The sequence below is a fragment of the Candida jiufengensis genome (genome assembly GCF_024610255.1).
Source record: "Candida jiufengensis strain CBS 10846 chromosome Unknown scaffold12, whole genome shotgun sequence".
NCBI lineage: Eukaryota > Fungi > Ascomycota > Pichiomycetes > Serinales > Debaryomycetaceae > Lodderomyces > Lodderomyces jiufengensis.
This window is the reverse complement of record NW_026261568.1, coordinates 142,563-166,370: the sequence shown is the minus strand read 5'-3', so window position 1 is coordinate 166,370 and position 23,808 is coordinate 142,563. Positions and strand designations below refer to the sequence as shown.

The 23,808-nt window shown below is 26.0% G+C and overlaps 11 protein-coding genes across 11 annotated transcripts; 4 read left to right on the top strand and 7 right to left on the bottom strand. All coding sequences in view use genetic code 12, as the record gives it.

Moving 5' to 3' along the window:
- Nucleotides 1-38: 38 nt before the first annotated feature.
- Nucleotides 39-422, top strand: KGF54_005389 (uncharacterized protein; the record flags this gene model as incomplete). Its single annotated transcript, XM_051766181.1, has 1 exon — nt 39-422. One exon carries the CDS (start codon nt 39-41, stop codon nt 420-422), a length of 384 nt encoding a protein of 127 aa, XP_051617596.1.
- Nucleotides 423-759: 337 nt separating this feature from the next.
- On the bottom strand, nt 760-3,834 carry KGF54_005388 (serine/threonine protein kinase; the record flags this gene model as incomplete). The annotated part of the gene is made up of 1 exon (XM_051766180.1): nt 760-3,834. The coding sequence occupies one exon, from the start codon at nt 3,832-3,834 to the stop codon at nt 760-762; it is 3,075 nt and encodes a 1,024-aa protein (XP_051617595.1).
- Nucleotides 3,835-6,044: 2,210 nt separating this feature from the next.
- Nucleotides 6,045-8,020, top strand: KGF54_005387 (uncharacterized protein; the record flags this gene model as incomplete). Its single annotated transcript, XM_051766178.1, has 2 exons — nt 6,045-6,727; nt 6,844-8,020. 2 exons carry the CDS (start codon nt 6,045-6,047, stop codon nt 8,018-8,020), a joined length of 1,860 nt encoding a protein of 619 aa, XP_051617594.1.
- A 224-nt stretch (nt 8,021-8,244) lies between these two features.
- KGF54_005386 (uncharacterized protein) lies at nt 8,245-9,708 on the top strand (the record flags this gene model as incomplete). Its single annotated transcript, XM_051766177.1, has 1 exon — nt 8,245-9,708. One exon carries the CDS (start codon nt 8,245-8,247, stop codon nt 9,706-9,708), a length of 1,464 nt encoding a protein of 487 aa, XP_051617593.1.
- A 4-nt stretch (nt 9,709-9,712) lies between these two features.
- On the bottom strand, nt 9,713-10,309 carry KGF54_005385 (translation machinery-associated protein 20; the record flags this gene model as incomplete). Its single annotated transcript, XM_051766176.1, has 1 exon — nt 9,713-10,309. The coding sequence occupies one exon, from the start codon at nt 10,307-10,309 to the stop codon at nt 9,713-9,715; it is 597 nt and encodes a 198-aa protein (XP_051617592.1).
- Nucleotides 10,310-11,131: 822 nt separating this feature from the next.
- MPH1 (3'-5' DNA helicase) lies at nt 11,132-13,957 on the bottom strand (the record flags this gene model as incomplete). The annotated part of the gene is made up of 1 exon (XM_051766175.1): nt 11,132-13,957. One exon carries the CDS (start codon nt 13,955-13,957, stop codon nt 11,132-11,134), a length of 2,826 nt encoding a protein of 941 aa, XP_051617591.1.
- A 187-nt stretch (nt 13,958-14,144) lies between these two features.
- KGF54_005383 (RNA-binding GTPase) lies at nt 14,145-15,704 on the bottom strand (the record flags this gene model as incomplete). The annotated part of the gene is made up of 1 exon (XM_051766174.1): nt 14,145-15,704. The coding sequence occupies one exon, from the start codon at nt 15,702-15,704 to the stop codon at nt 14,145-14,147; it is 1,560 nt and encodes a 519-aa protein (XP_051617590.1).
- A 213-nt stretch (nt 15,705-15,917) lies between these two features.
- Nucleotides 15,918-16,718, bottom strand: KGF54_005382 (uncharacterized protein; the record flags this gene model as incomplete). Its single annotated transcript, XM_051766173.1, has 1 exon — nt 15,918-16,718. The coding sequence occupies one exon, from the start codon at nt 16,716-16,718 to the stop codon at nt 15,918-15,920; it is 801 nt and encodes a 266-aa protein (XP_051617589.1).
- Nucleotides 16,719-16,848: 130 nt separating this feature from the next.
- Nucleotides 16,849-18,906, bottom strand: KGF54_005381 (apyrase; the record flags this gene model as incomplete). Its single annotated transcript, XM_051766172.1, has 1 exon — nt 16,849-18,906. One exon carries the CDS (start codon nt 18,904-18,906, stop codon nt 16,849-16,851), a length of 2,058 nt encoding a protein of 685 aa, XP_051617588.1.
- A 341-nt stretch (nt 18,907-19,247) lies between these two features.
- KGF54_005380 (uncharacterized protein) lies at nt 19,248-20,594 on the top strand (the record flags this gene model as incomplete). Its single annotated transcript, XM_051766171.1, has 1 exon — nt 19,248-20,594. The coding sequence occupies one exon, from the start codon at nt 19,248-19,250 to the stop codon at nt 20,592-20,594; it is 1,347 nt and encodes a 448-aa protein (XP_051617587.1).
- A 143-nt stretch (nt 20,595-20,737) lies between these two features.
- Nucleotides 20,738-23,626, bottom strand: AGO1 (Ago1p; the record flags this gene model as incomplete). Its single annotated transcript, XM_051766170.1, has 1 exon — nt 20,738-23,626. The coding sequence occupies one exon, from the start codon at nt 23,624-23,626 to the stop codon at nt 20,738-20,740; it is 2,889 nt and encodes a 962-aa protein (XP_051617586.1).
- Between the last annotated feature and the right edge of the window lie 182 nt (nt 23,627-23,808).

The window sequence follows — 23,808 nt, the reverse complement described above, 5'->3', positions numbered from 1 at the left end:
TATTTTGCATAATTTTAATTTTTGAAATTTTCAATAAAATGATGAACTATTTAATAACAACGTATCAAAATTTGACAAAATCAAATAATAATAATCAATCAGAACTTAAAAAGTTTAAATTAGTGAAAAATAACGATAAAAAGATCCAACCACTTGAATCAAACTCATTAAGTCCTTCTTCATGTCCAAGGTCAAGTCCTTCAAGATGTGCACTTTGCTCAACTTCATATTTGACTTTATCAAGTTTAAATAAATTAATTAATCCAATTGAAAATTTGAGTAACTTAAAATCTAAAATTATTAAAAAATTAACAATTCCAAAATTAAATAATCCCAATTCAAAGGATAAATTTGTTGATGAGATTTTTAATATTAAAGTTTATCCTTGTCCAAAAAATACACAACAATCACCAAAAATTTGATATTCCATATCCAAAAACCTAAAAAGAGTTTTGATGAGTATATTATTCTATACGAGTTAAAGATTTTTGGGATATACAATTAAATGTTAAAGGTTGTCAAAATTTAGAGCAATCTTTAAAAATCATATAGAAATTAAAATGCTGGATGGAGAAAATAAATGTTTAGCAAGTGAAGAGAATGGTTATATTACATTTACAACTAAAAAGATCTGAATATGATTTTATGGTTGATGATTTAGTTAAAATTGATGATTTTTTTGAATTTCCTGATGAGATTGATTAGAAACCATTTTTGAATGAAAATTTACCAAAAAAATGTTAAAATTCAAAATTGGAGTTATAGAGTTTTGGTACACCAAGGAACATTATTTGATGTAGGTTTTGGAGCTGCTGCATTATTTGTATATGTGTTTGTGTTTATATTAGTGGCACTTTGTGAAGTAGTACTGTTAATGGGAGTGTTTGATTCTTTTGTAATTGATGGTGTTGCAGTAGGTTTTGATGATAATACTGTTGTTCTTAGTGTACCATTTTGTTTTGATGGTGCTGGTGTTGGTGCTGGTGCTGCATTTAATAATCCCAGAGGTACATCTTCAAACTCTGGTGATCCAGTATGAAAAATTATTGGTGTTATATCGTTACTTCTTTGTACAGGACTTAATAAATATGGTAAATGAGAATCATGAGATTTTGCTCTTTGATTATATGATAAAAATGGTGGTCTTCCTGGTGGATTAATTTTTGAATGAAATGCTAATGTTAAATTTTCTTCATCCGATTCTGCATCTTCTTCTTCTTCATCATCAACTTTACCTTCTTTAATATCTGGTGATTCTGAACCTGATGAATATGATGAATATGATTCTGAACTTGATTGTCTTGTTAATTTCATACTTGGACCTATCACAATGTCATCTTTTTGTTTTTTACTTTGCATTGAATCTTCAATACTAAAATTCCTGAATTTTTGTTCTATATTATTATGTTGTGGTGATCTAAGATCAGTAGCATGATTTTGACTTGGTTTTCGTTTAATTAATATTTGATCTTGACTTGTAAATTCTTTGTATTTTGAATTTAAATAATCATCATTTATACTATCTAATGATGCAAAACTTTCAGTTAATGGTAATGACATAAATGAGGCATCAAGTGCTTCATCTATATGTGCTGGTAATAAATTACGTGCTATATCTCCCTTTGGTGAAAATCCAGAATCGTCATTACTGTTGGTATTACTAGTGGATTTTTTATACTCTTCGTTTATAAATTGATAATTAGGTTTCACTGCTGGAACAGGAATTGGAGTTGCAATTATTGGTTCTTTTGGTGATGCTAGTAGTTGTTGATGTTGTTGATTGTGTTGTAAATTTTGTAATTGTTGAGATTTGTCATGCTGTTGTTGTGGAATATCATGAGATATAGAATTTTTGGTTGAAGCTCCATGAGTTGAAAATAAACTTGATCTTCTTCTTTTATCATCTTGTTGTTGAATATCTTTAAAAGTATCAACTATTGATTGATTTTTTAAATATAAATTACCACCAACATTTCTTTTTGTTTCAATTTGTGGTGCTTCTACTATTGGGATACCAGCCCCACTACCTCTTCGACTTGGTGCACCACTATGAGAATCAATCATATCATGCAATAAACTTTTGCCTCCATCTCTAGAACCAGCGAGAGAAAAAGAAGGTCTTTGTAGTGGTACTTGTGGTTGTTGTTGTTGTTGTTGGTATAATTGTTGATGGGATAAATTTGATGGGGTATAATTAAAATCTGATCCTTGTCTCGTTACAGTTGCAGTACTTAACGGTGATATTGGTTGTTCAGATAAAATCATTGAATGATTATTATTATCTAAACTATTTAATTTATTACTTGAATTAAAATTTGAATAACTTGAAGAAGATTCATCACTTGATCCACTTTTAGAATGTTCCATTTGTAATGCTGAAAATTTATTTTTAATTTCCGAATCTTTTAATCCTCCTGCTTTTATAGCTTTTACTAAACTTCTTTTAATTCTTGTTCCAACTCCTATAATTGCATTTTCAACATCATCTTTAAAAATATCTTTATCATCATATGTAAAATCTAATGGTTCTTCATTATTTATATCTAATAATTCATGTAATCCTTCAATATCATCTTCTAAATCCATTAAAGTAAAAGGATGTTCTTTAATTTCTTTTATTGTAATTCTTTTTGAACTATCTTTTTGTAACATTTTATTTAATAAATCTTTTGCTAATTCAAATTCTTCTTCTGTTACTTTACCTGGAGAATTAAAACTTTTAATATCTTTTGGAAATTCAACTTCATTATTAACTATTACATTAAATAATTCAAATTCTGAATCTGCATTAAATGGAACTTTACCAAATAATAAACAATATAAAGTTACCCCTAAAGCCCATATATCAATTTTATAATTAATTTTTGGAGTTTTTTCTTCATTACCAATATAACATAATTCAGGTGCAAAAAATGCAGGAGTACCAGCAGTTTTAGCTAAATCTAATTCACTACCTGATAAATTATCATCTTCATCAATTAATTTAGAAGCAAATGAAACTCCAAAATCACTAATTTTAACAACATTATTTTCTGATACTAATAAATTTGCAGGTTTTATATCTCTATGAATTATTCCAACAGAATGTAAATATTGTAAACCATTTAAAACATCTCTAAATATTTTTCTTGAAACTTTAAAAGTTAAATTTGGTGAATAAATATCAGATAATAAATTTTCTTGATCAAAACTTTTATTAAAATGACCTTGATCTATTTCACAACATGGTATATTATTATCTAAACATGTATTATTTTCATTATTTAAATTATTATTACAATTTCCATTATTAACTTCAACATTATTATTATTATTATTACAATTATTATTATTATTATGATTATTATTATTATGATTATTTGAATTTAAATTTTTCCATTTAATTTCTCCTCTACCCATATATTCTAATACTAAATAAATTTTTGAAGAATTAAAATCATCTAATACTTCATATAATTTAACAATATTTTTATGATTTAATTTTTTCATAATTGCAATTTCTCTTTTAATTTTTGTTTCATAATCATTTTTTATAGGAGATGAAGAATCGCTTCTTAATTTTAATGATGGTCTATCTTTTTTATTTTTTCGATTTATAACTTTTATTGCAACTGTTCTTTTATTAATTAAATCTAGAGCTAATTTAACTTTACCATGTTCTCCTCTACCAATTTCTTTTATAATCTCATAAGAATTTAAAATTTTTCTTTTTGTTAAAGGATTATATTGAAATATTAAAGGACTTGGTGAATTTATTGGTTGATGATGAGGAAGAAGATTTGATGATGAATCAATTAAATTACTTTGTTGAGATGAAATATTTGATGTTGCCATCTTTTATATTCTTTTAAATTTATCTCTCTAACCCAAAATGAGTTTTATTATTAAATATTATTGATGATTTATTAAATGAATGATGTAAAAAAATTTTAAAACAAGTTGGATATGAATTGAAAAATTATGATCTTGATTATATGATTGATATCGTTGGAACTCTTTATTTGTTATTGTAGTTATTCCTCGTATTTTAGCAATTTGTAATTAAATAAGTATCTTATTATATATTCAAATAATTTGATAATTTATTCTTTATTTAATATATTAATAAATTATTACAGTAGATACTTAATAAATAGATAAACCCAAACAGAAAATAGAAAATTAAAGATTTTCAATACATAATAGAATAATTTTTTAACTAGTACAAAATTTTTGGTAGCTCTGATATATAGAAGTTGGTAATTAAAATATCAATAGAAATAAATCTTCAATTAATTACATCAAAGAGAGTAAGTAGTTTCATATTAATAACTTAGTAGTAACTTCAATTGATGTTGGTTTTACAACGAATGCTCATAATAATGGAAACGTTTTTCATCTTTTTACTCTTTCGAAATTTTATAAGAGAAAGTAGAATCTTAATTTATTGTTATCATTATTATTATATCATATGATTATATTTCATAATTACAAATAAATCAAGAATCAAGAATCAAAACCTTTTTAATTTAAAAGTTTATTTGTTTATTTATATATAAATTAATCTAAATTTATCATAATTTCATAAAAAGATAATTTGGTCTGTTCATAACTAATTAATATTAAATTATTATCAAAAATATTTTGTTCATTTTTTACTAGATCTAATTAATTTATTTTATTATTGCTATTTAAATTAATTTGAATTTATCAATTAATTACGACCCCCTTTGATTCATATTTTATTATTACTTTACTATAAATTTTTCCAATTCAGGGGGAAGGAGGGGTTCTATCTAAAAATTGAATTTAAATTATGATTTCTTCTATAAGGAACTGCAAATCAATTCTTGTCTTACAATTTGTAGAATTGACAATTGAATTATAATTTTATAAATCAAATGTTTTTAATTTTAATTTATTGATTTACCAACTTGATCTACAACAAAATAGAAAAATTAAGAACGAAGCTTTTTTTTTAATTCAGCTCTCAACAAAATTATGTTCCTTAATTTTTCTTAAATTAGGTTATAAACTATTAATATATTTGATTCCTAAATAAGTGATCTCTTTAATTTAGTCAATTATAAAATGATATCATAGATTAATAAAGAATAAATATAATATTTTTAATTGAAAAATTTTACTATATTTGTTGCAAATTGAACAAAAATTTTTTTTTTAAATTGAAACAATTTAATTGAAATCCCTAAATATTAAAAATAAATAGGTTTAAAAGACTATACTAATTACATTTATAGTCAATTACCTTTGTTTTCAATTTTGATAGCATAATAGAATATTTAATATCATTTTAATATCTATTTTGAATAATTATATTTATATTTATATTTATACTCTCATTTCAATAAATCTACCCCTCCTTTTTTGTTATATGCAGGTATATAGAATAGAATTAAAAAAGTTTTAATTTTTTTTTTTTTAGTTTCAATTTACGAAAATTCAATTATCTAATTAATTACGTAATCCTTTTCTAATGTTTTAAGATTAATAAAATTTTTCCTGAATAATTATGGAAATTCAATCAAAAAGTAATGTAAATATGAATATATATATATATATAAATCAATGTCCTATAAACTCTGACAAACAACTTAAATAAATTATATTTGATATATAATTGAGTCATTTAATATTCATCACACATATCTTAATATTTGTTATACGTGTCTTTTAAAATGTATAAGGTATAAGTATAGGGTGATACTATGTAAAAAAAATTTATATCACTATCATAATATTCAGATAACTACTACTACATTTATTTTAAATTGTTTCAAATAATGATTCAAAAATTATTAATTCTTCTTTTATAAATGTTACTTGTCTAATATTATCTTAATTATTCCTTTTAATGAATCAAATAAAATTTATTTTGTTATGCTAAATAATATTATTTCTAGTAGTTAACTTAAATTGTATTTTATATTATTAATATTATACACATTTTTATATAATACAAATTGATTTTTTTTATATTTTTACAACCAAATAAAATTTGATCTGATTTGATTTATTACATTATTAATTTCCAATTTATCATTATGGAACATCCTCAAGTTTATCTTGATTCTAAAATTTATGATCAAGAACATAATGATCATGATCAATTAACTATTATTGGTGGTATTTCTAATGATCAATCAATTGATAATAATAATATTAATAATACTACTAACAATAATAATACAAATACTATTATTAATAATGCAAATAACAATAAACAAAATAATAATGATAATCAAATTAATAATGATAAACAAAGTAAAAATAAATTAAAACAAGATGATAATAGATCACATTCAGATAATGAATTGAATCAATTATATAATCAATTAAAAAAATTATATGATGAAAATAATTTTATGCAAATTATGTTTTTATTACCTAAAATTGGGAAAATGGAATTAATACCCCCAGTTTTCCATTTAATTATTGGATGTTCAATGATTCATTTTGGTAGAAATTCTTCAGCTTTTAGAGAATTGGGTTTTGCAATTTATATGGCACCAACTGAACAAAAGAGGAAAGATTTTTTAAAAGTTTTAGCTTTTACTTATGCTGATTTAAAAATGACAAATGATGCATTATCTTGTATTGGAGAATATTTGGATTTATCAAGACAAAATTTAATTACTCCTCAAGATTTGGATAATATGAAGAATGATGTTGAAGAATTGAATAATTTAGTAATGGATAGAGTTGAACAATCTAAAATGAATAATCAGTATGTATTTACAAAGAAAGAGAACCAAAGTAGACCAAATGAGAAAAAAATCAAAATTTGGTTGCAAAAAAAAAAACAAATAAATTTACTAACAAAATATTTCTTCTCTCTTTTAGACAAGTTATTAAAATTCAATCAATTGAAGATCAAATTATGAATATACCATCAAATTATGCTATTCCAAGTAATACATTTTTAGGTAAATGTCAATATATTATTCAAAAGATTACTCAATGTGAAAAATTACTTCAACAAAATCAAAGAGATAAATTTAATCATATTATAAAGAATATTATATTATCAATTTTTACATTTGGACCAACTGAAAGTTATTTACAATTATTAAAAATGGAACCTAATTTTAATAAATATTGTGAAAGTTTTATAATTCAACCAAAAAGAAAAGTTTCAGTTTTTCAAAGATCAACTAGTCATAAAGAAGTTAATAATAATAATCAATTTAATAATAACTCAAGTATTGGATCTAATAATAATTATAATATTCCAATGTTAATGGAACAAATTAAAATTATAAAAGGGTTTATATCAATGTTGAGACATGAATATAAAGAAGCTTTTAATTTTTTTAATGAATTTGAAATTGATAATAATCAAAATAATGATGATTACAAATATAAAGTTTTATTTTTAAAATATATTTGTCAATCAAAATTAATTTATCAAAATAAAAAAGATTATGAATTAATTTATGAAAAAATTGCTAAAATTCCAATTAATATAAGTATAAAATATAAAACAATGGGTGAAATTTCTCAAAAAATTTATGAAATTGAAATTAATTTATCAAAAACTAAAAAATTATTATTAAAAAATTCATCAATAAATTATCATGATTTAGCATTAAAATGTTATTTATCAAGTGTTGCCTTGTTGGATGAAGATGATTTATATATTGGAGAACATTATGATTTAATTTTAAATTTTTTGGTAAAATACGATGTTAAAAATTTAAGAGTTATTTCTTTCTTTTATCAAGTTCGAAATTTATTTGTATTAATATCAGATTATAATTATTTACATCAACCAGATTTAGTATGTGATTGGAATGAAATTAAAACAAATAATAAATTATTAAATTCAATTGAAAATTATTTAGAAACTAATCAATTTATAAGTGATAATCAAGATTTAAATTTTAATAATTTAAAATCAAATTTAAAACAATTTGATCCAATAAATTATTGGATTAAAGAATATAAAAAATTTAAAAATGAAAGTGATTTAAAAATTGAAACAATTTGTAAAATTGTTGGTTATCCTGATCCAAATTGAAGAAGAGAAAAGAAAAATCGCTATTGACAATTCTATATATAACTTATACTTTGTATATATGAATTTAGTCAAATATAATACAATTCTTCTTTATTAATAAATTTGTAGATTTAAAATGTTGCAAAAATAATTGCAAATCCTTGTTACAAATTCGCGTATGAAATATTTTTGAAATTTTTATCACAATAATAATTATATAGGATAACCACTATTAATTAAAATTTATGTACAATATAAATGATAGATTAGAAACAAATGATAAAGAAATATTCACAATACTATATATTGGTAATATACCACAATGGAAAGATATAATAGCATATGGAGTAGAATGGGATGATTCAACAAGAGGTAAAAACAATGGTGATTTAAATAAAGTTGATTACTTCACGCCAAAAGTGCCTAATTCTGGTTCATTCATAAAATCAACAAACTCCAAAATATTACATATTAGAAAATTATTCACTGATGTACTTCAACAAAATTATATAAAAGCTGAATATAAAGAACAAAATTTAAAATTTGGATCAAAATTAGTTGAAGAAATTGGATTAGATAAGATAAATTTTAATAATTTTGAGACTTTAAACTTAGATCATTCACTTATTTATGAAGCCGGTGATGATGTTGTACAATTTAAAGGAAGATTCGAGAATGTAAAGTATTTGGATTTATCATCAAATTTATTCACTGAAATTAATGAGATTTTTAAGATTATTGATATTTTCACAAATCTAATTCACTTGGATTTAAATTATAATAGATTTTCCAATTGGCTTGAGAATGATAAGAAATATGAAACGATTACTACTTTAAAGGTGGGAGCTAATTATTTATCAATTACTCAAGTCAATCAACTACTGAATTGTTTTCCAAATTTACAAAAGCTTCATTTGTTAGCTAACTATTATACTAATGATGATATAAAGTTACTAGATGTAAAGAATTTAAAATTATTGGATTTATCATACAATCATTTAACTAGTATCCCTAAATTAAATGTGTCAGAATTGAATTTATCTCACAACAAGATCTCAATAATTGAATCAGAACCTATACTATCATATGAATCACTAGATTTAAGAAATAATGAAGTAAGTTCTTGGGAAGATTTAGATAATTTAAGTATAGTATCACCAAATTTAAAAGAATTAAGAATTAATCATAACCCCATATTTGAAAATCTATCAATTGATGAAATGACAATGCAATTAATTGGGAGATTTAATGGATTGAAGAAATTAAATGGTGCAATTCTATCAAAAGATGAAATTGAAGATGCTGAATTATATTTTATGAATTATATTTTAGAAAAAAAAGTTCAATCAAATTTATTTAAAATTAATAATAATCAAAGATTTAATCAATTATTGACAAAATATAATAAAGTTGAAGATATTCAAGTTGTATCTGAGATCAAACCATGGATAAAATTACAAATAATAAATTCACAAAGTAATTTACTTATTAATTCATTAATTTTTCTTAAATCAACATCAATTTTAAGATTTAAAGGAATTATTTCAAAACAATTACAAGATTTATCAATTCTCGAGTTTAAAATTTTTTATTACATAAATGAAGGTACAAATTTTGCAAAAAAATTTGAAATTGAAAATTATTTAGGTACATTAAATGATTATTCATTATCAAATAATCAAAATATTTATATATCATTATTATCTTAGCAAGCTATTCTTCATGAGTCCATAATCCATCACCTAAATAATGTATTAATTCAATTCCAATTCCTTTATTCTTTGTTTTAATATCATCAATACTCATAATTAATTTCCCAATAGCTAAAGCATTTTCTTTATTTTCTGCATAAACAGTTACAATTTTACCTTCTTCCCAATTTTCTTCAGGTAATTTTGCTCCTTTTGATGTTAAACCTGGACACATTATATTTGCACCCCCCAAGACAAATTTTATAGCTCCTTTATCTACTTGAACTTTTGGAAATAATTCTGGAAATTTATGTACAGTTTTTAAAGTTGGTACTATATCATTAAAATGTTGAAATAATATAATTTCTGAACCTTCTTGATCTTCTTCTTCTTGTGGTAATTCTGGATCCGTTATTAAATCAGATTTATTTATTGAATATAATTGAATTTTATCTTCACATTTTATTAATATAAGTTGAGATTTTTTAGGTATTATATTATCAATTGCATTTTCTAAATCTGGATATGTATTTACAAAATTTGATTTTAAACCTCTTTGAACTGATGATTTTATATTTGATCTTGAATGAATATCATCTTTTGAGAATTTTTTAAACATAGTTAGGTATATATTTGGGTAATTGGTATATGATGATTATGTATGATGTTTCTTTTAATTTTAAATCTTCACAACGCAACTGAAAAAAAAAAATTACAGTCTAAATTTTTCAACCAAAAAGAATACAGAATATCAAAATAATCTACAAATTCAAAAGAAGAAATGTAAAGATTTATAATTACAATGCCACCATCCAGCCTATAAAACCTTGGTGTCATCGCACTCAAAGAAAATCTTTAAAATTCAATTTTGCCCATTACTTCTTTAAAAAAAAAGTATCCAGCTCAAGATTTGGTTAATAAATAAGTAAAATAAACAAAAAACTAAATCGAGCGAGGTACAAGGCTAATAATAACTTTATAAATTTCAAAGTATTTTACATATTGGTAATGTTCATCACTACATCAACACCTAAAAAATTTTGAATAGTTTCTTATATCTTTCGAAAATTAAAACCAATCACCACAACAAATTGATTGACTGATTAAAATATTTTCAAATGATATACTAATAATAAAAGTTTTTCCAAAAATTCCCTTAAATTTCATAAATCACAAGGATTAGAAAATTAAGAAGCTGTCAGGTTTAAAGTTTTCAACCAGCAAAAACATGATCTCGGACGAATCCTCACTGAAACACGTAATGCCCCTGCATAAAGATAGAGAAGAAAGAAAAGAAGAAGAAAACAAAATTGAAAAAAAAAAAATTAATTTTGGTGAAACAAAATTTATATCACCAAGAAAATATGATCCTGTATGTAAGGTAATAGTATACAATTTGTATATACAAAGAATGCAAATTAAGAAGTAATAGATTATATCTTTATATATAATGAGCAATAACATCATCTAAATCATCATCAAGGTCATCGAAATCATCAACAGAATCTTCCGGTTTTACTTGTGGTTCAATTGGTGTTGACGATACAATTTTTGGTTTTAAAGGAGTTGATTTTGAGTAGTGAGATTCAATTTCTTTTTTGACTACATCTTTGGTAGGTTGTTGTTTCAATTTTTCTATTATATCTGATGTTCTTGGTTTTTTGATCCCTAAAGATTTCTTTTTAACTGTGAATGGAGGATCTTTTGAATTCTGTTGTAGTTGATGTTCTTCTTCTTCATCTATTAATATTCTTTTGGTAGGTGGGTTTTGATTCTTGATGATGTTCGTTTGTTTCTTCATTCCCAATGTTTTCTTTGGTTGTTCAACAACTTCTAAAATTTCTATATAATCATCATCACTGAAAGGAAAAGTATCAGATTTATGGACTGAATTTGAACTTTTTAGGTCTACTTCATTTTCATCTTGAATAAATGATGTTGCAGGAGTATTTGCATGTTTAGCTTCACCTTCATCATCTTCGCTAGACTCGATTACCTGAACCTTTGAAACAACATCTTTTCTTGGGGGTGGTGGTTTATGGAAACTATTTTCCATAGATTTTTCAAAATCACTATCTGAATCAAGTAAATCTTCAAAAATAGCATCAGCTTTAGGTGTAGCTTTTGGTGTGGTTGGTTCCCTAGGACTATTAGCTTTTGCTATTTTCAACATATCAGAAACATTTTGAAATCCAGTTTCAACATTATCTGGCATGAAAAATCTTTTTTGATGCTTTTGTTTTGGACCCAGTTTCTTGGATGATTTAGGAGTATTTCCCAACATATATTGAGTTGCAATTCTAATAATTTCATCTTCATCTTCTTCTTTCTTCAACTCGATATTTTCTTCAGGTATTTCGATAAATTTTTCAACAACTTCTGGTGAATAATGATTAGGTAGAATTCTATTCTGTTGACATAATGTAATCAAATCGCCTTTCATTATATGACTTTGAATATATTCATAACCTGCCATTGCTTTATCAAATTTTGTTTCTTCATTACTTGAAAATAATAAAAGTACTTTACCATCCCTTTTACGACCAGTTCTACCCATACGTTGAATATTTTTAATCGGAGAAGCAGTTGAATCATAACATACAATTAAATCAACTTCACCTATATCTAAACCTTCTTCACCAATTGATGTAGCTACTAGAATATTATAATCACCTTTTTTAAATTGTTTGATGGTTTCTTTTTGAAGTTTTTGATTCATACCACTTATTTGTGCATTTTCAGAACTAGTTCTGGTAGTGTCTCTATTTTCATCTTTATCTTTCTTTTTCTTAGTTCCTTTCTTTTTACCATAATTATCTTCATCAAATTTTTCTTTTTCTTTAGCTTGCCCAATGAAAATATGAGGTTTCAAATTACCACCAACTTTTTCAATACTTTTAACAATTTCCAAAGCGGACTCACGATATTCTGTAAATACAATTACTCTTGAGCTTGGATCTTCTCTATCTTTGAAAAAATCTTCCAATTCTTCCATTAAAGCTTCAATTTTCGGATGACTATAGGCACCATCTTTTAATATCGTATCTCTCTTTTCAATTAACTCTTTTATTGAATCACTGAAAAAAAAATCAGCACTTAATTTATTTTTAGATTTCTTTTTATTCCACTTAGTTGTAAATTCTGTATATTTGTCCATAAAATAACTGAAAAAAGAATTAACACCGTAAATATTCAATCTTTTATAACATTGACCAACGACTCCAAGCAATTGCAACAGGAAATAATTTGCCCATTTAAGACCTTCAGGTATAGATTTATTCATTACAAGTTTTCTAGACGCGTCCATACATCTAAAATGATTAATCTTGGTTGGGTCTTTAGTATCAATTAATCCCTTGTCATTAGCGGCTTTTAATACAGGTTCAATTGCAGTTGCTAACAAATCAACACATTCTTTAATCTCTGAAGATGGTCCCAAAACACGTCTACTCATTTTTTTCCTTTTCATATATTTAACAATATCAATACTTTGTTCAGTTCTTACTTCAACTTTTGAAATCTTTAAATTATCAATAACATCTTGAACTCCTTCAACATCAGCTGCTGGAGTAGCAGTAAGTGCCAAAGTTCTAAATGAATCATTGAATCTTCTTAAAAATGTAACAACATTATTATATGAATAATTACCTCTTGCTCTATGAGCTTCATCAATGACTAGTAAAACAATTGATTTTGGATCTACTACACCCGAAGCTAAATCATTTTCAACAACTTGTGGAGTTGTAAAAAATACTTGACGTGAATTCCAAATATCTTCTCTATTTTTTCTTGTTTTATCTAATAAGATTGCAACTTTTGAACTTGATATTCCTGTAATTGAACAACATGCTTTAATTTGTTGTGCTACTAATGGTTTTGTAGGGGCCACAAATATGATCTTGGAATTGGGAAACCATCGTAGAAAATTTAACATTACTGTTGATGCTATGAAAGTCTTACCTAAACCAGTAGGTAATGCAACTAATAAATTATCGTAAAATGCTTTTCTAACTATATTATATTGATAATCTCTAATTTCAAAATTTGTTGGATATATGTAAGTTTTCAATTCATTAAAATCCATTTCATGATGTGTAGGTATTGTAAAGATTGGAGCTGATGGAGATGTTGTAGATGTAGTATTATCTTGTTGTTTTAAATATTTCTTTAATGTTAATGGTTTGGAAGACTGATTTTTGTTAATTGCATATTGTACTATATCATCATCATCCAGAAAATCCCAGTCTTCATCAACATCATCAGCCATCTTATCTATGAATTGAATATATTATGAAATGAATTGGTTGATCTGTGTTGTAAAACTTGATATTCAGATATACAATACGCGCTTTTTGCAACACATAAATATTTATATAGAGAAATGAGATTTGACTACACAAAAATTTATAAAAGTAGCATGAAGTTTTATTCATTAAACAATACTTATAAATAATCTATTCAATACCAAAATTATCGCCTAATAAACCATCTAAATCAAATTCTTTTGCCCATGTATTAACAATAGTAGTTTGTTCAACTTTTGGTGGTTCTTTTTCTCCTCTTAATGAACTTTTTGGTGCATTTAAATCAACTTCCTCATTGGCAACTGAAGCTTTTGAAGATTTTGGTAATGTCCAACCAATTAATCTACCATCTCTCCAATCATTTAATACTGACATTGCTGCTGATTCTAAATTTGGTATTCCTCCCTTACCTAATCTACCTTTTGTTCTTGCTATATGTATAAGAAAATGTTTTGTAAATTCGTTAATATCTGATGATGGTAATGGTGGTAGTTCATAATATTTTTTTAATCCATCGGCCATCTCTGTATTATTTGAGAATTTTTTCAACAATAATTGAACGGCTGTTGTTGGATCATTTATTTGTTTTGGTGGGATAGCAGATAATAATGCTAATTTTGCCATTTGTTGCAGTTTTGATTGTTTTTTACTTGTTACTTCATCTGGAAATACTATACCTGGCGAATCTAAAATTTTCAATTTATTGTCAATTTTAACTTCTCTTAATGAGGTGGTAACACCTGCTTGATTTCCAACTGGACATGCTTTCGAATTGTTGTTGTGTCTCTTGGTTAATGCATTTATAATTGATGATTTACCTACGTTTGGATAACCTATCACACCTACTATTATTGATCTTTTCAAATTTGATTTGTTTGCATAACTTTTTAATGCTTTTAACAATGCTTCAGCAGTTGCAGCACCTGTTAAATTTTTATTGAAAGATGAAGAATTTGTTGCACCTGGTGACGCTTTAACAGGTATAGTTGGGAAGGATGATTTTAAAAAATTAAGCCATTGAGTTAATGCTTCAGTGGGTATTAAATCAACTTTATTTAATATCAATATAAGTCTTTTACCTGGATTTTGTAATACTGCTTGTTCGACTTTTTTCGACCTTGTAAATTCTGGATCTCTTGCGTCCAATACGTAAAGTATAACATCCGATGCATCAACGACACTTTTGAAAATTTTATCATATGATTTTCTTGATTTTTCTAAATCTCCTGTGTCTTCTTCATCTTCAACATCACTTATTTCAATTTCTACATCTTCATCTTCGTCTATCATTTCATCATCATCTTCGTCATCTTCCCCATCGTAGTTTTTCGCTGCTTGTTGTGCGGACTCTAATAATGCTGCTAATCCATTTGCTCCATCATCTCCTTCTTCTAATTCTTCATCTTCTTCAATCTCAATATCTACATCTTCTCCTCTTGCTAATGCTTCTTCTTTTTCTCTTTGTTTTTGTAACTTCAATTCTTCTTTTCTTTCTTTATCCAATCTTCTTGTTTCTTCTAATTCTGTTATGATTTGATCTTTATATGGGAAACTAGCTGGAATACCTGGATCTTTTCTATGTCTAGATTTCCAAGTTACATCTTTTTTAGCTATTTTTTTATCTTTTCTTCTCTTAGCTGCTGCCTTTTTCTTTATACCTTCTCTCATACGGGTTGTTACCCTTTTTGAAGTTGGTTTTTTGACTCTCATTTTGTTGTTGATCTATTGATATTTGTATGTTTAAAAATTTAGTGATTCTTTAAAGTGAAATCAATATAAATGAGATGGTCTTCTAAATTTTCTAAGTACAAAAAGAGGGAAACAGAGAAGTAGTAGAAAAATGTTACACAAAAATTTGAAACATCCGTACATACTTATTTTGCAGTCATTTTTCTATATATCCAGTTTATTCAACTGACTTTATCAATCATCATAGAAAGCATCTTTTGTAACTAAAGGTACAATATCAGTCTCATCACTCTCAAACTCATCTACAACAGAAGTTGTTGAAGGTTTAAATCCCTTATGGAAATTATGTTTCCTCTTCTTTATTTGTGAAGGATTCAGATATCCTACATGTTCATCAACATGTAATTTGGCCATTCCTATCATTCTCTCTCTATCAAAAGTATCTTTTGACTTTGTACCTTCTTCATCCTCATCGTTCTTTGGCTCTTCCTTTATATATCTGATTTTAGCTTTTGGTTTTGTTTCAGTTGATGGACCTTTTAAAATTGAACCTAATATACCTCTCGGTTTTTGTAATTCTAATTCAAGCATCATATCTGTTTGTGATAATGCTTGTAATGGAGTAATTGCTTGTTTATTGTTTATTTGAACTCCGCCCTTTTTTTCCGTTTTAGCTAAGACTTCATCGCTTTTTCCATTATTTACTCGAACGTCACCTTCTTTCCCAGTTTCAGTGTTTGTTTGAACTTCTCCATTATTTGGTTGATTTGTTGTAGGCTGTGAATTATCAAAAGGTGTATTCAAAGGCATTTCTTGTAATTCCTTTGACAATAATCTATTTAATATTTTCTGTTTAACTGTTGTTTTAAAATTATCTCGAACTGAAGGTACTTTCCACATCACATAATCGGTAGTCTTCTTCACATCTTCCGGCGTGAATGCAATCTCTATTGAATCTTTGAAAGGGAGAATTGCTGATTGAATACTTGTAAAAATAAATAGCCAAATTAAAATAGTATTGATTTGATAAAACATTGACGATAAATAGCAGGTGATGGCAATACTATTAAACAAAAGAGAAGTCTTAAAATCTGTTAAACTTGTCTAAAGTTGATCTATTATTTTGTTATGTAAATCTCTCTATAATATATAGTCTATACTTTTTTTATGGCATCTTAGATCTTGCTAAAGATGAATTACTAACACTTCTTGAAAGTGATTCCCTGCTGTTATTTTCTGAAAATTGATAAAACGAATTTTTTTTAGGAACCACAAATGGTTTGTTTATAAAATTATTAACTCTTGGATTAAAATGCTTGGACTTACCATTTGAACCTCCTGACAGCAGATCATCATACCCTTGGTCCAATCCAATTGCCAGTCTTGTTCTTAGTACCGAAGCATCACCTGTAGCTTGTTTTGGAGAAGATTCAACTGATGGACTAGCACCAACTCCTTCTTCCAAATTATAGTCTTGTTCTAATTGTTGATATATTGCAAAATTATTTGCAAATTTTTCTAACCCCGGTATTTTGGAAACAACTACGTTTGCTCTTCTTCTAATTTCAATAGGTACGTGAATTCTTTTTAATTTACCTTTCCATCTTCCAAAATGTCTTGAACCAAATGAATATATAAAAAATGCTAATAAAAAGAAAAATGTTATTGAATAAATAAAATGGCCTAATTCACCATCTCTCTCATCATCACTATCATCTTCTGATAAATGACTCTTATTGTTTATAACACCTCCTGGTACAAATGATTTTCCTGATATTTCACTTGGGTAAATACCAATATCCAATGGCTGCTTGTCAGTTGGGTCGATTTGAGATGATGCAAATAGTAGAATTTTACCCAAAGTCCATGATAATTCTTCACCTTCAACAGAATCAGCTGACTTAAATGGAACATGTTTGTTTGTAACATCCTGAGAATCTTTATCTTGTTCTTTATCTGAATTTAACTCGAATCCAATTCTTGGTAATTCAAATCCTTCATGTAAAATATTCATAACCCAACTTGCTTTAAAACAAGCATCCTTTAAAAATTTATCTGGGTCAAGTCCTGAATAATCACCACCATTTGAATTTTTCAATATATCATCCCATTTACTTTCACAATATTCTTTGACTTTAATGTTAAACCCCTTATAATCATATTCACCACCACTATGAAATATATCATTTGCAGTATACCAATATTCAGATATTCCAACAAATTTATCTTTCTCGAAATCAAGTTTTGGACCGTGGATACCATTGAATAAACAAGGTTCATCATCACACGGTATACTTTTCATCAACAAAGGGTAAATTGACTTTATACACATTTCATAATTCCCCACACCATTGATTTTATAAGTTTTTCCTTCGTAATCATAATCTAAAGTTGCACCTTTTGGTAAACAAGGATCATTTAAATGCCCTTGTAATTCTTCTTGATTTACTAATGCTAAATTTATTAATTGTTGTATAAATCTTTTACGAGCTTCATTTGCACCAAAGCCTAACCAAGTTGCAACAAATACATCCCAAGTTTGAGTTTGACCATCTATATTTCGTAGTAAGACTTTTGATAAATCATTATTATGTTTTTTAATTTGTTCTTCAGATGACGGTACAAATGCAATTTGAGTGGAAGCCCCTCCCATATCCATAAACCCAATTGATTCATGATTTGCTTGTTTTGTATCATAATTTTTAAATTGACCCATTAAATAATTTAAACCTAACCAACCATATATTCCTTCAGTTGATCCATCTATAATTTGAACAAAATCATCACAGTTTGGTAATAAAAAATTTGTGTTTTCTCTTATACTTGAACAAGTTTCTGATAGTATTTTACTTTGAGTATTTTTAGGTAATAATCTCATACCAGCTGTACTTAGCACAAATACTGGAGTTTCAGAATGTTTTTCAACAGGTATGATTTTTTCAGCAAATCTCATTAATTCCAGATAATGATTTGACCATATTTGTTTTATTTTTTTATTTGTATTATATGTAGATATACCAGGACTTATTTTTTTAGTCCATTCTTTTTCTTGAGTAATTTTTGGTGGTGATTTTAATATTTCTAGATCTGAAGATTTTAGTTGAGTTTTGGGATCTATCCATTTATAAATTTGTATACGAGAACCAGATGATCCGGAATCAATAACTATACCAAATTTATCATCTTTATAGTTCAGATTAGATCTGGAATCAATGTCCAGCATTGTAAGTTAAAGGTGGTATTAAAGTTATTTGATTAAAAAATTAGTAATACCATTATTATTGAGATATTGATATTTGCGTGTCAGTAATAAAAATAAAAGAAGCGGCTTTAACTTTTATTGTCACTAAATAACTAGAGACACAAAAAAGTTTACGACATATAAGCTTTCAAAATATGGTAGCTACTTTTTCATCTGATAAAATTCAAAATCTGAGACAATCGAATTATGCGGATAAACGTTTTATTCATAAATTCATTATCTGATATCATAATATAATATTTGAGAGATAACGAAATTTATTAATTAATTTGATTTTCCATTGATATCAAAATCAATCAATCATGATTGTACTACCAAATACTCCACCATTACCAATTCAATTCAAAGATCCTAAGAATTTATCAAACAATATTTTGACACAAAGAACTTCATTATTTGTTGCTAAATTATCAAATTATAATGAATCAATACAATATGTTTTAAGTTTAGAAGAATATCTAAAATCATTAATTGAATTTTCAAAATCAAATAATATTACAAATACTATTATATGTTCAAATATTCCTTGGAATAATGTCAGTCATGCAAAGGCTAAAACAGCAAATATATTCAAATCAAAGTCCGCAAATACGTTTCAGTGGAGTTTACTAAATGAGATAACAATATCGCTAATATCAATTTCACTAATATATAATAGAATAGCATCAGAATTAATTAATGATACAATAAACAAAGAAGTTGATCCACCGGAAAAACCAGAAGATTATAATGAAAATTGGAAACAAATTACGAAACTTTATAAAAAATCAATTTCCATTATGCAATATGCAGAAAATTTACAAGTGAATAATAATCAAAATATAGATGAAGGTACTGTTGAAATCAACTTAATGTTAATATCATTTGTACAAAAGATTAGTGATATATCAATTCAAATGTCAATCTTATCAAAATTTTTATGGATAAATCGAAATTTAATCAATAAAAATCAAGATATAACAACAGATAATAATATAACACTATCAAAAGTTGCAATTTATTGTATGAATGAATTAGATTCAATTTCAAACTTAATAAAAGACTTCCAATCTTCATTTAAAGTATCTTCGGAGTCCAGAACAGGGATAGTGAATTTAAATTATACAGATTGGGATGAATACTTATCAATTATCAAAAAATACATTGCAGCATATGCTGGTTTCTTTCTAGCTATACAAAATTACAAAGAAGATAAATTAGGTAATGCCTTAGGATTGATTCAGTTTAGTTTAATTTCCTTACAAAGTAAGAACAACCTTGAACCATCATCGTTACTTAACAAAAAGATAACACTACAAAAATTCAAAAACAAAATAATAGCAAGAAAAAATGAAAATATACTATCAAATTTAAATTCAGTATCAACATTAAACTTAAACAAATCAGCATTCAATGAAAAATCAGGTATAGTTTTAAATGATTTATCTTACTTATACGATCAATTAATCAAGCTAAATATTAAATTTTTATCAGAAAATAATACATTAAAGTTTGATGATATTACTCACTGGTCATCAATTAACAATGATTCAAAATGGCCCATAGGTTGTAAAATTCCAATATCAAATATTGAACCATTTGATCCTTTGGAAAATGAGAGTAATAATTCTGGAAATAATGAGTATTCTGGTCGTGGAGCTTATTATTAAAACTACATTACTGAAAAAAAAAAATAAAAGAATTGAATTTTTATGTAATTTTCTATATAATTTTTTATGTAATTTTTTATGTAATTTTTATTTCTTAAAACACTGAATTAAGAAAACCAACCAAAGAATTAAAAATGCTGACTTTAAATGTAAAACATTGTATTTCTGATATTTTGAGCAACATTATCACCTAATTTCTTTTTATAAATATCAACAACGTTACCACCTTTATCAGCCTTCATACCAGAACCAACATAACATCTACCCCTTGTACATAATAAATCAGCATAATAAGCAGCTGGTACAACTTTAACACTTTTTGTTGCTCTTCCAAAAGTATGACATAAATTATAAGTAATATTTTGAATTTCATCAGATTTATAATTATTTTCATCATGTAAAACATAATAATGAGCCGGTATACCAGTACCTTGTAAAGCTTGTTGTGATTGAATATAAAAATCAAAAAATGCTATGGATGTAATATCACGATCAACAACTGTACCAGGAATAACATTATCATTTGACATAACAGCAACTTGTTTTTTAGTTGCCAAGTTGGTACTATTTTTATCTAATGGAATGAATCTAGTTTGATGACGTTTAACCACAATCATGAATGTAATTTTTGGATTATAGTTTGATAAATTTTTACTTTGTCCATATTCTTTGAAAGCTGCTTTAACATGAGTTAATTCTTGTTGTAAAACTGTATAATATTGACCTTCTGATACACCATCACGATAAAATAAAACTTTTGAAGGTAATTGACCAACCTTTTTATGGAAATTTTCTAAACTTTCTTTAACCATTGGTTTGATTTCACTAATAACTTCTTGACCACCAGTTTGAACTCTAATTGAACCAGGAAATTTGTTAAAAATACCATCTTCACTTCCAACAACTGAAGCAACTGATACTGATTCTGAATTTTGTTGACCTGTTGGATGAGTAACGTCAGCACCTAATATAAAAACTGGAACTTTCTTTTCATCAAATAACCCAACGCTATCTTGAGCAGATAATTTGTGATTAGAACCACCTAATTTTAAATTAACTTTCATAGCAACTTGAGCAAATAAATTAATATCAAAATTATCACCTCTTTTTTTTGCAAATGTATCAAGAATAACACAACTATTGATAATACCAATTGTTAAATCACCAGCTCTTTTAACTGCTCTATATAACATAGTTTCTTTCTTAGGTAAAACAACCATCATGTAATCAACTTTATCTTGAGATTTAGCCTTTTTGAAAACACCTGCAATACTTGCTTCTAACCCTTCTTCAGTAGCAACAGCACGATTATCAAGATCAATTGAATATTTCTTAAATTTATCACCATCATTTTTAATACCCAAACGATTTAATTCATTAAAAAATTTGGAAAAAGCACCTTGTAAATCACCTAGTTTCTTTTCAGCATATTTGTTTTTCAAAATACATACCCCAAAATTGTATTTTGGTTTACTCTTCGGTGATTGAATAAATTGAACATTTTCTAAATTCCAGTTACCTTTCTTAGTTTCATTTCTACCATTGAAAGGTTCTTCTTTATACATAATCTTTTTAGCTTTATACTCAATTGTTGGAGCACTTAAAACTCTTGAAGGAACTTTTGTAAATTTTTTATCAATTTCACCAAAATCAGCTTTACTGAAAACTGTATCATTAGCTTGACTAATTAATTTTGCTTTATCCATTGGTCTTAAAGCAGTTAATCTAATTAAAGTTCTTGTATCCCAAACTTCACCTTTATACTGTTGATTTGGTACAATATAAGCAACTTCCATTGGTAAATAAGCAGTTGGACCAATTTTTAATAATGGTAAAATTGGGTATTTTAATTTAATACCCCATCTATCAGCAAAATATCTAGTAACATTAGTTTCTTTACCATTTTCTTCAAATTTTAATGAATTTGCATTTTCTTTAAAATTGAAACCTTGAACGCTTTTACCGGAAATTTTCTTTAAATAACTTCTGTAAACTTTGACACCTTTTAAAAAAGTTTGTAATTTTTTAAAATCATTTTCAGTAGGGACAGTATTAATTTTCAAATAATCTTTGACTAAATCAATAACATTCATTGGTTCACCATTTGGTAAAAAAGATTTATAAAATATAGCAGGAGTTGGATTCATATTAATTCTAACATTACCAAATGAACATCTAACTGAAGCAAAAGTTCCCAATGCAATATTCAAACCTTGTTGAAACTCTTCCATTGGAGTTTTATTATCAAACAAGAAAAATTTGTTTGAACCTAAACCAACAACTTTTTGATTTTCTAAAACTTTTGCACCAATAACTGTAACTAATGCATTTGTATATTCAGCAACATCTTGAAAATCTTTTGTATATTTTTTCAAAGTTGTAAATTTCATTAAATCATTAAAATTTAATTCTTTAACATATTGCATTTTAACTGATAATCCTTTATCTTTAATTGGAAAAACAACAACATCTTCAATTGGCAATGGTGAACTTGAATACATCATATTATAATCTCTATAATAAATTTGATGTCTTTTACTTTTAAATGGTTCTTCAGTTAAAATATAATCAAACATCGCTTGTTTTATAGTCAATTTTGGTTTTAAAGGTGCTTTCCCTTTTTCTTTTGATTTTTTGGAATCACCAGCATTGTCTTGTATATCAACATTATAAAGATATAATTTTAAACCTTCAACTTTATAATTAAGATAATTTGTACCAACATCAACTTTAATACCTAATGATCCATAATCTTTTCTTAATAATATTTCATGAGGATCATCTTCAATTTTAACTTTATTTTCCTTCTTGTATGATTCAATTGCTGGTATTGCATTTAAATTAGATGCTTTTTCTTGAAATTTAACATCAACATTTCCGATTTTTGATAAACTTGAACCACCTTGTCCACCTCTACCTCCTCTTGCTCCACCTCTTCCTCTACCTCCACCACCTCTATCAAATCCTCCTCCTCCTGAGCCTCCTCTACCACCTCTACCTCCACCTCTACCTCTACCTTGACCTGAACTCATTTTAGTATTATAATAAAACTACTTGATTATAGATCAGATCTTGGAAAAAAAAAATGAGTTTGAGTTAACAATAATAGATTCAAATTTGACTATAAGTTCGATGAATGAGCCAATCTAGTTGAGTAGTTTGATAAAGTAAAGTATAATTTTATTGAACTTATAAATTGTATCAAAATGAATTA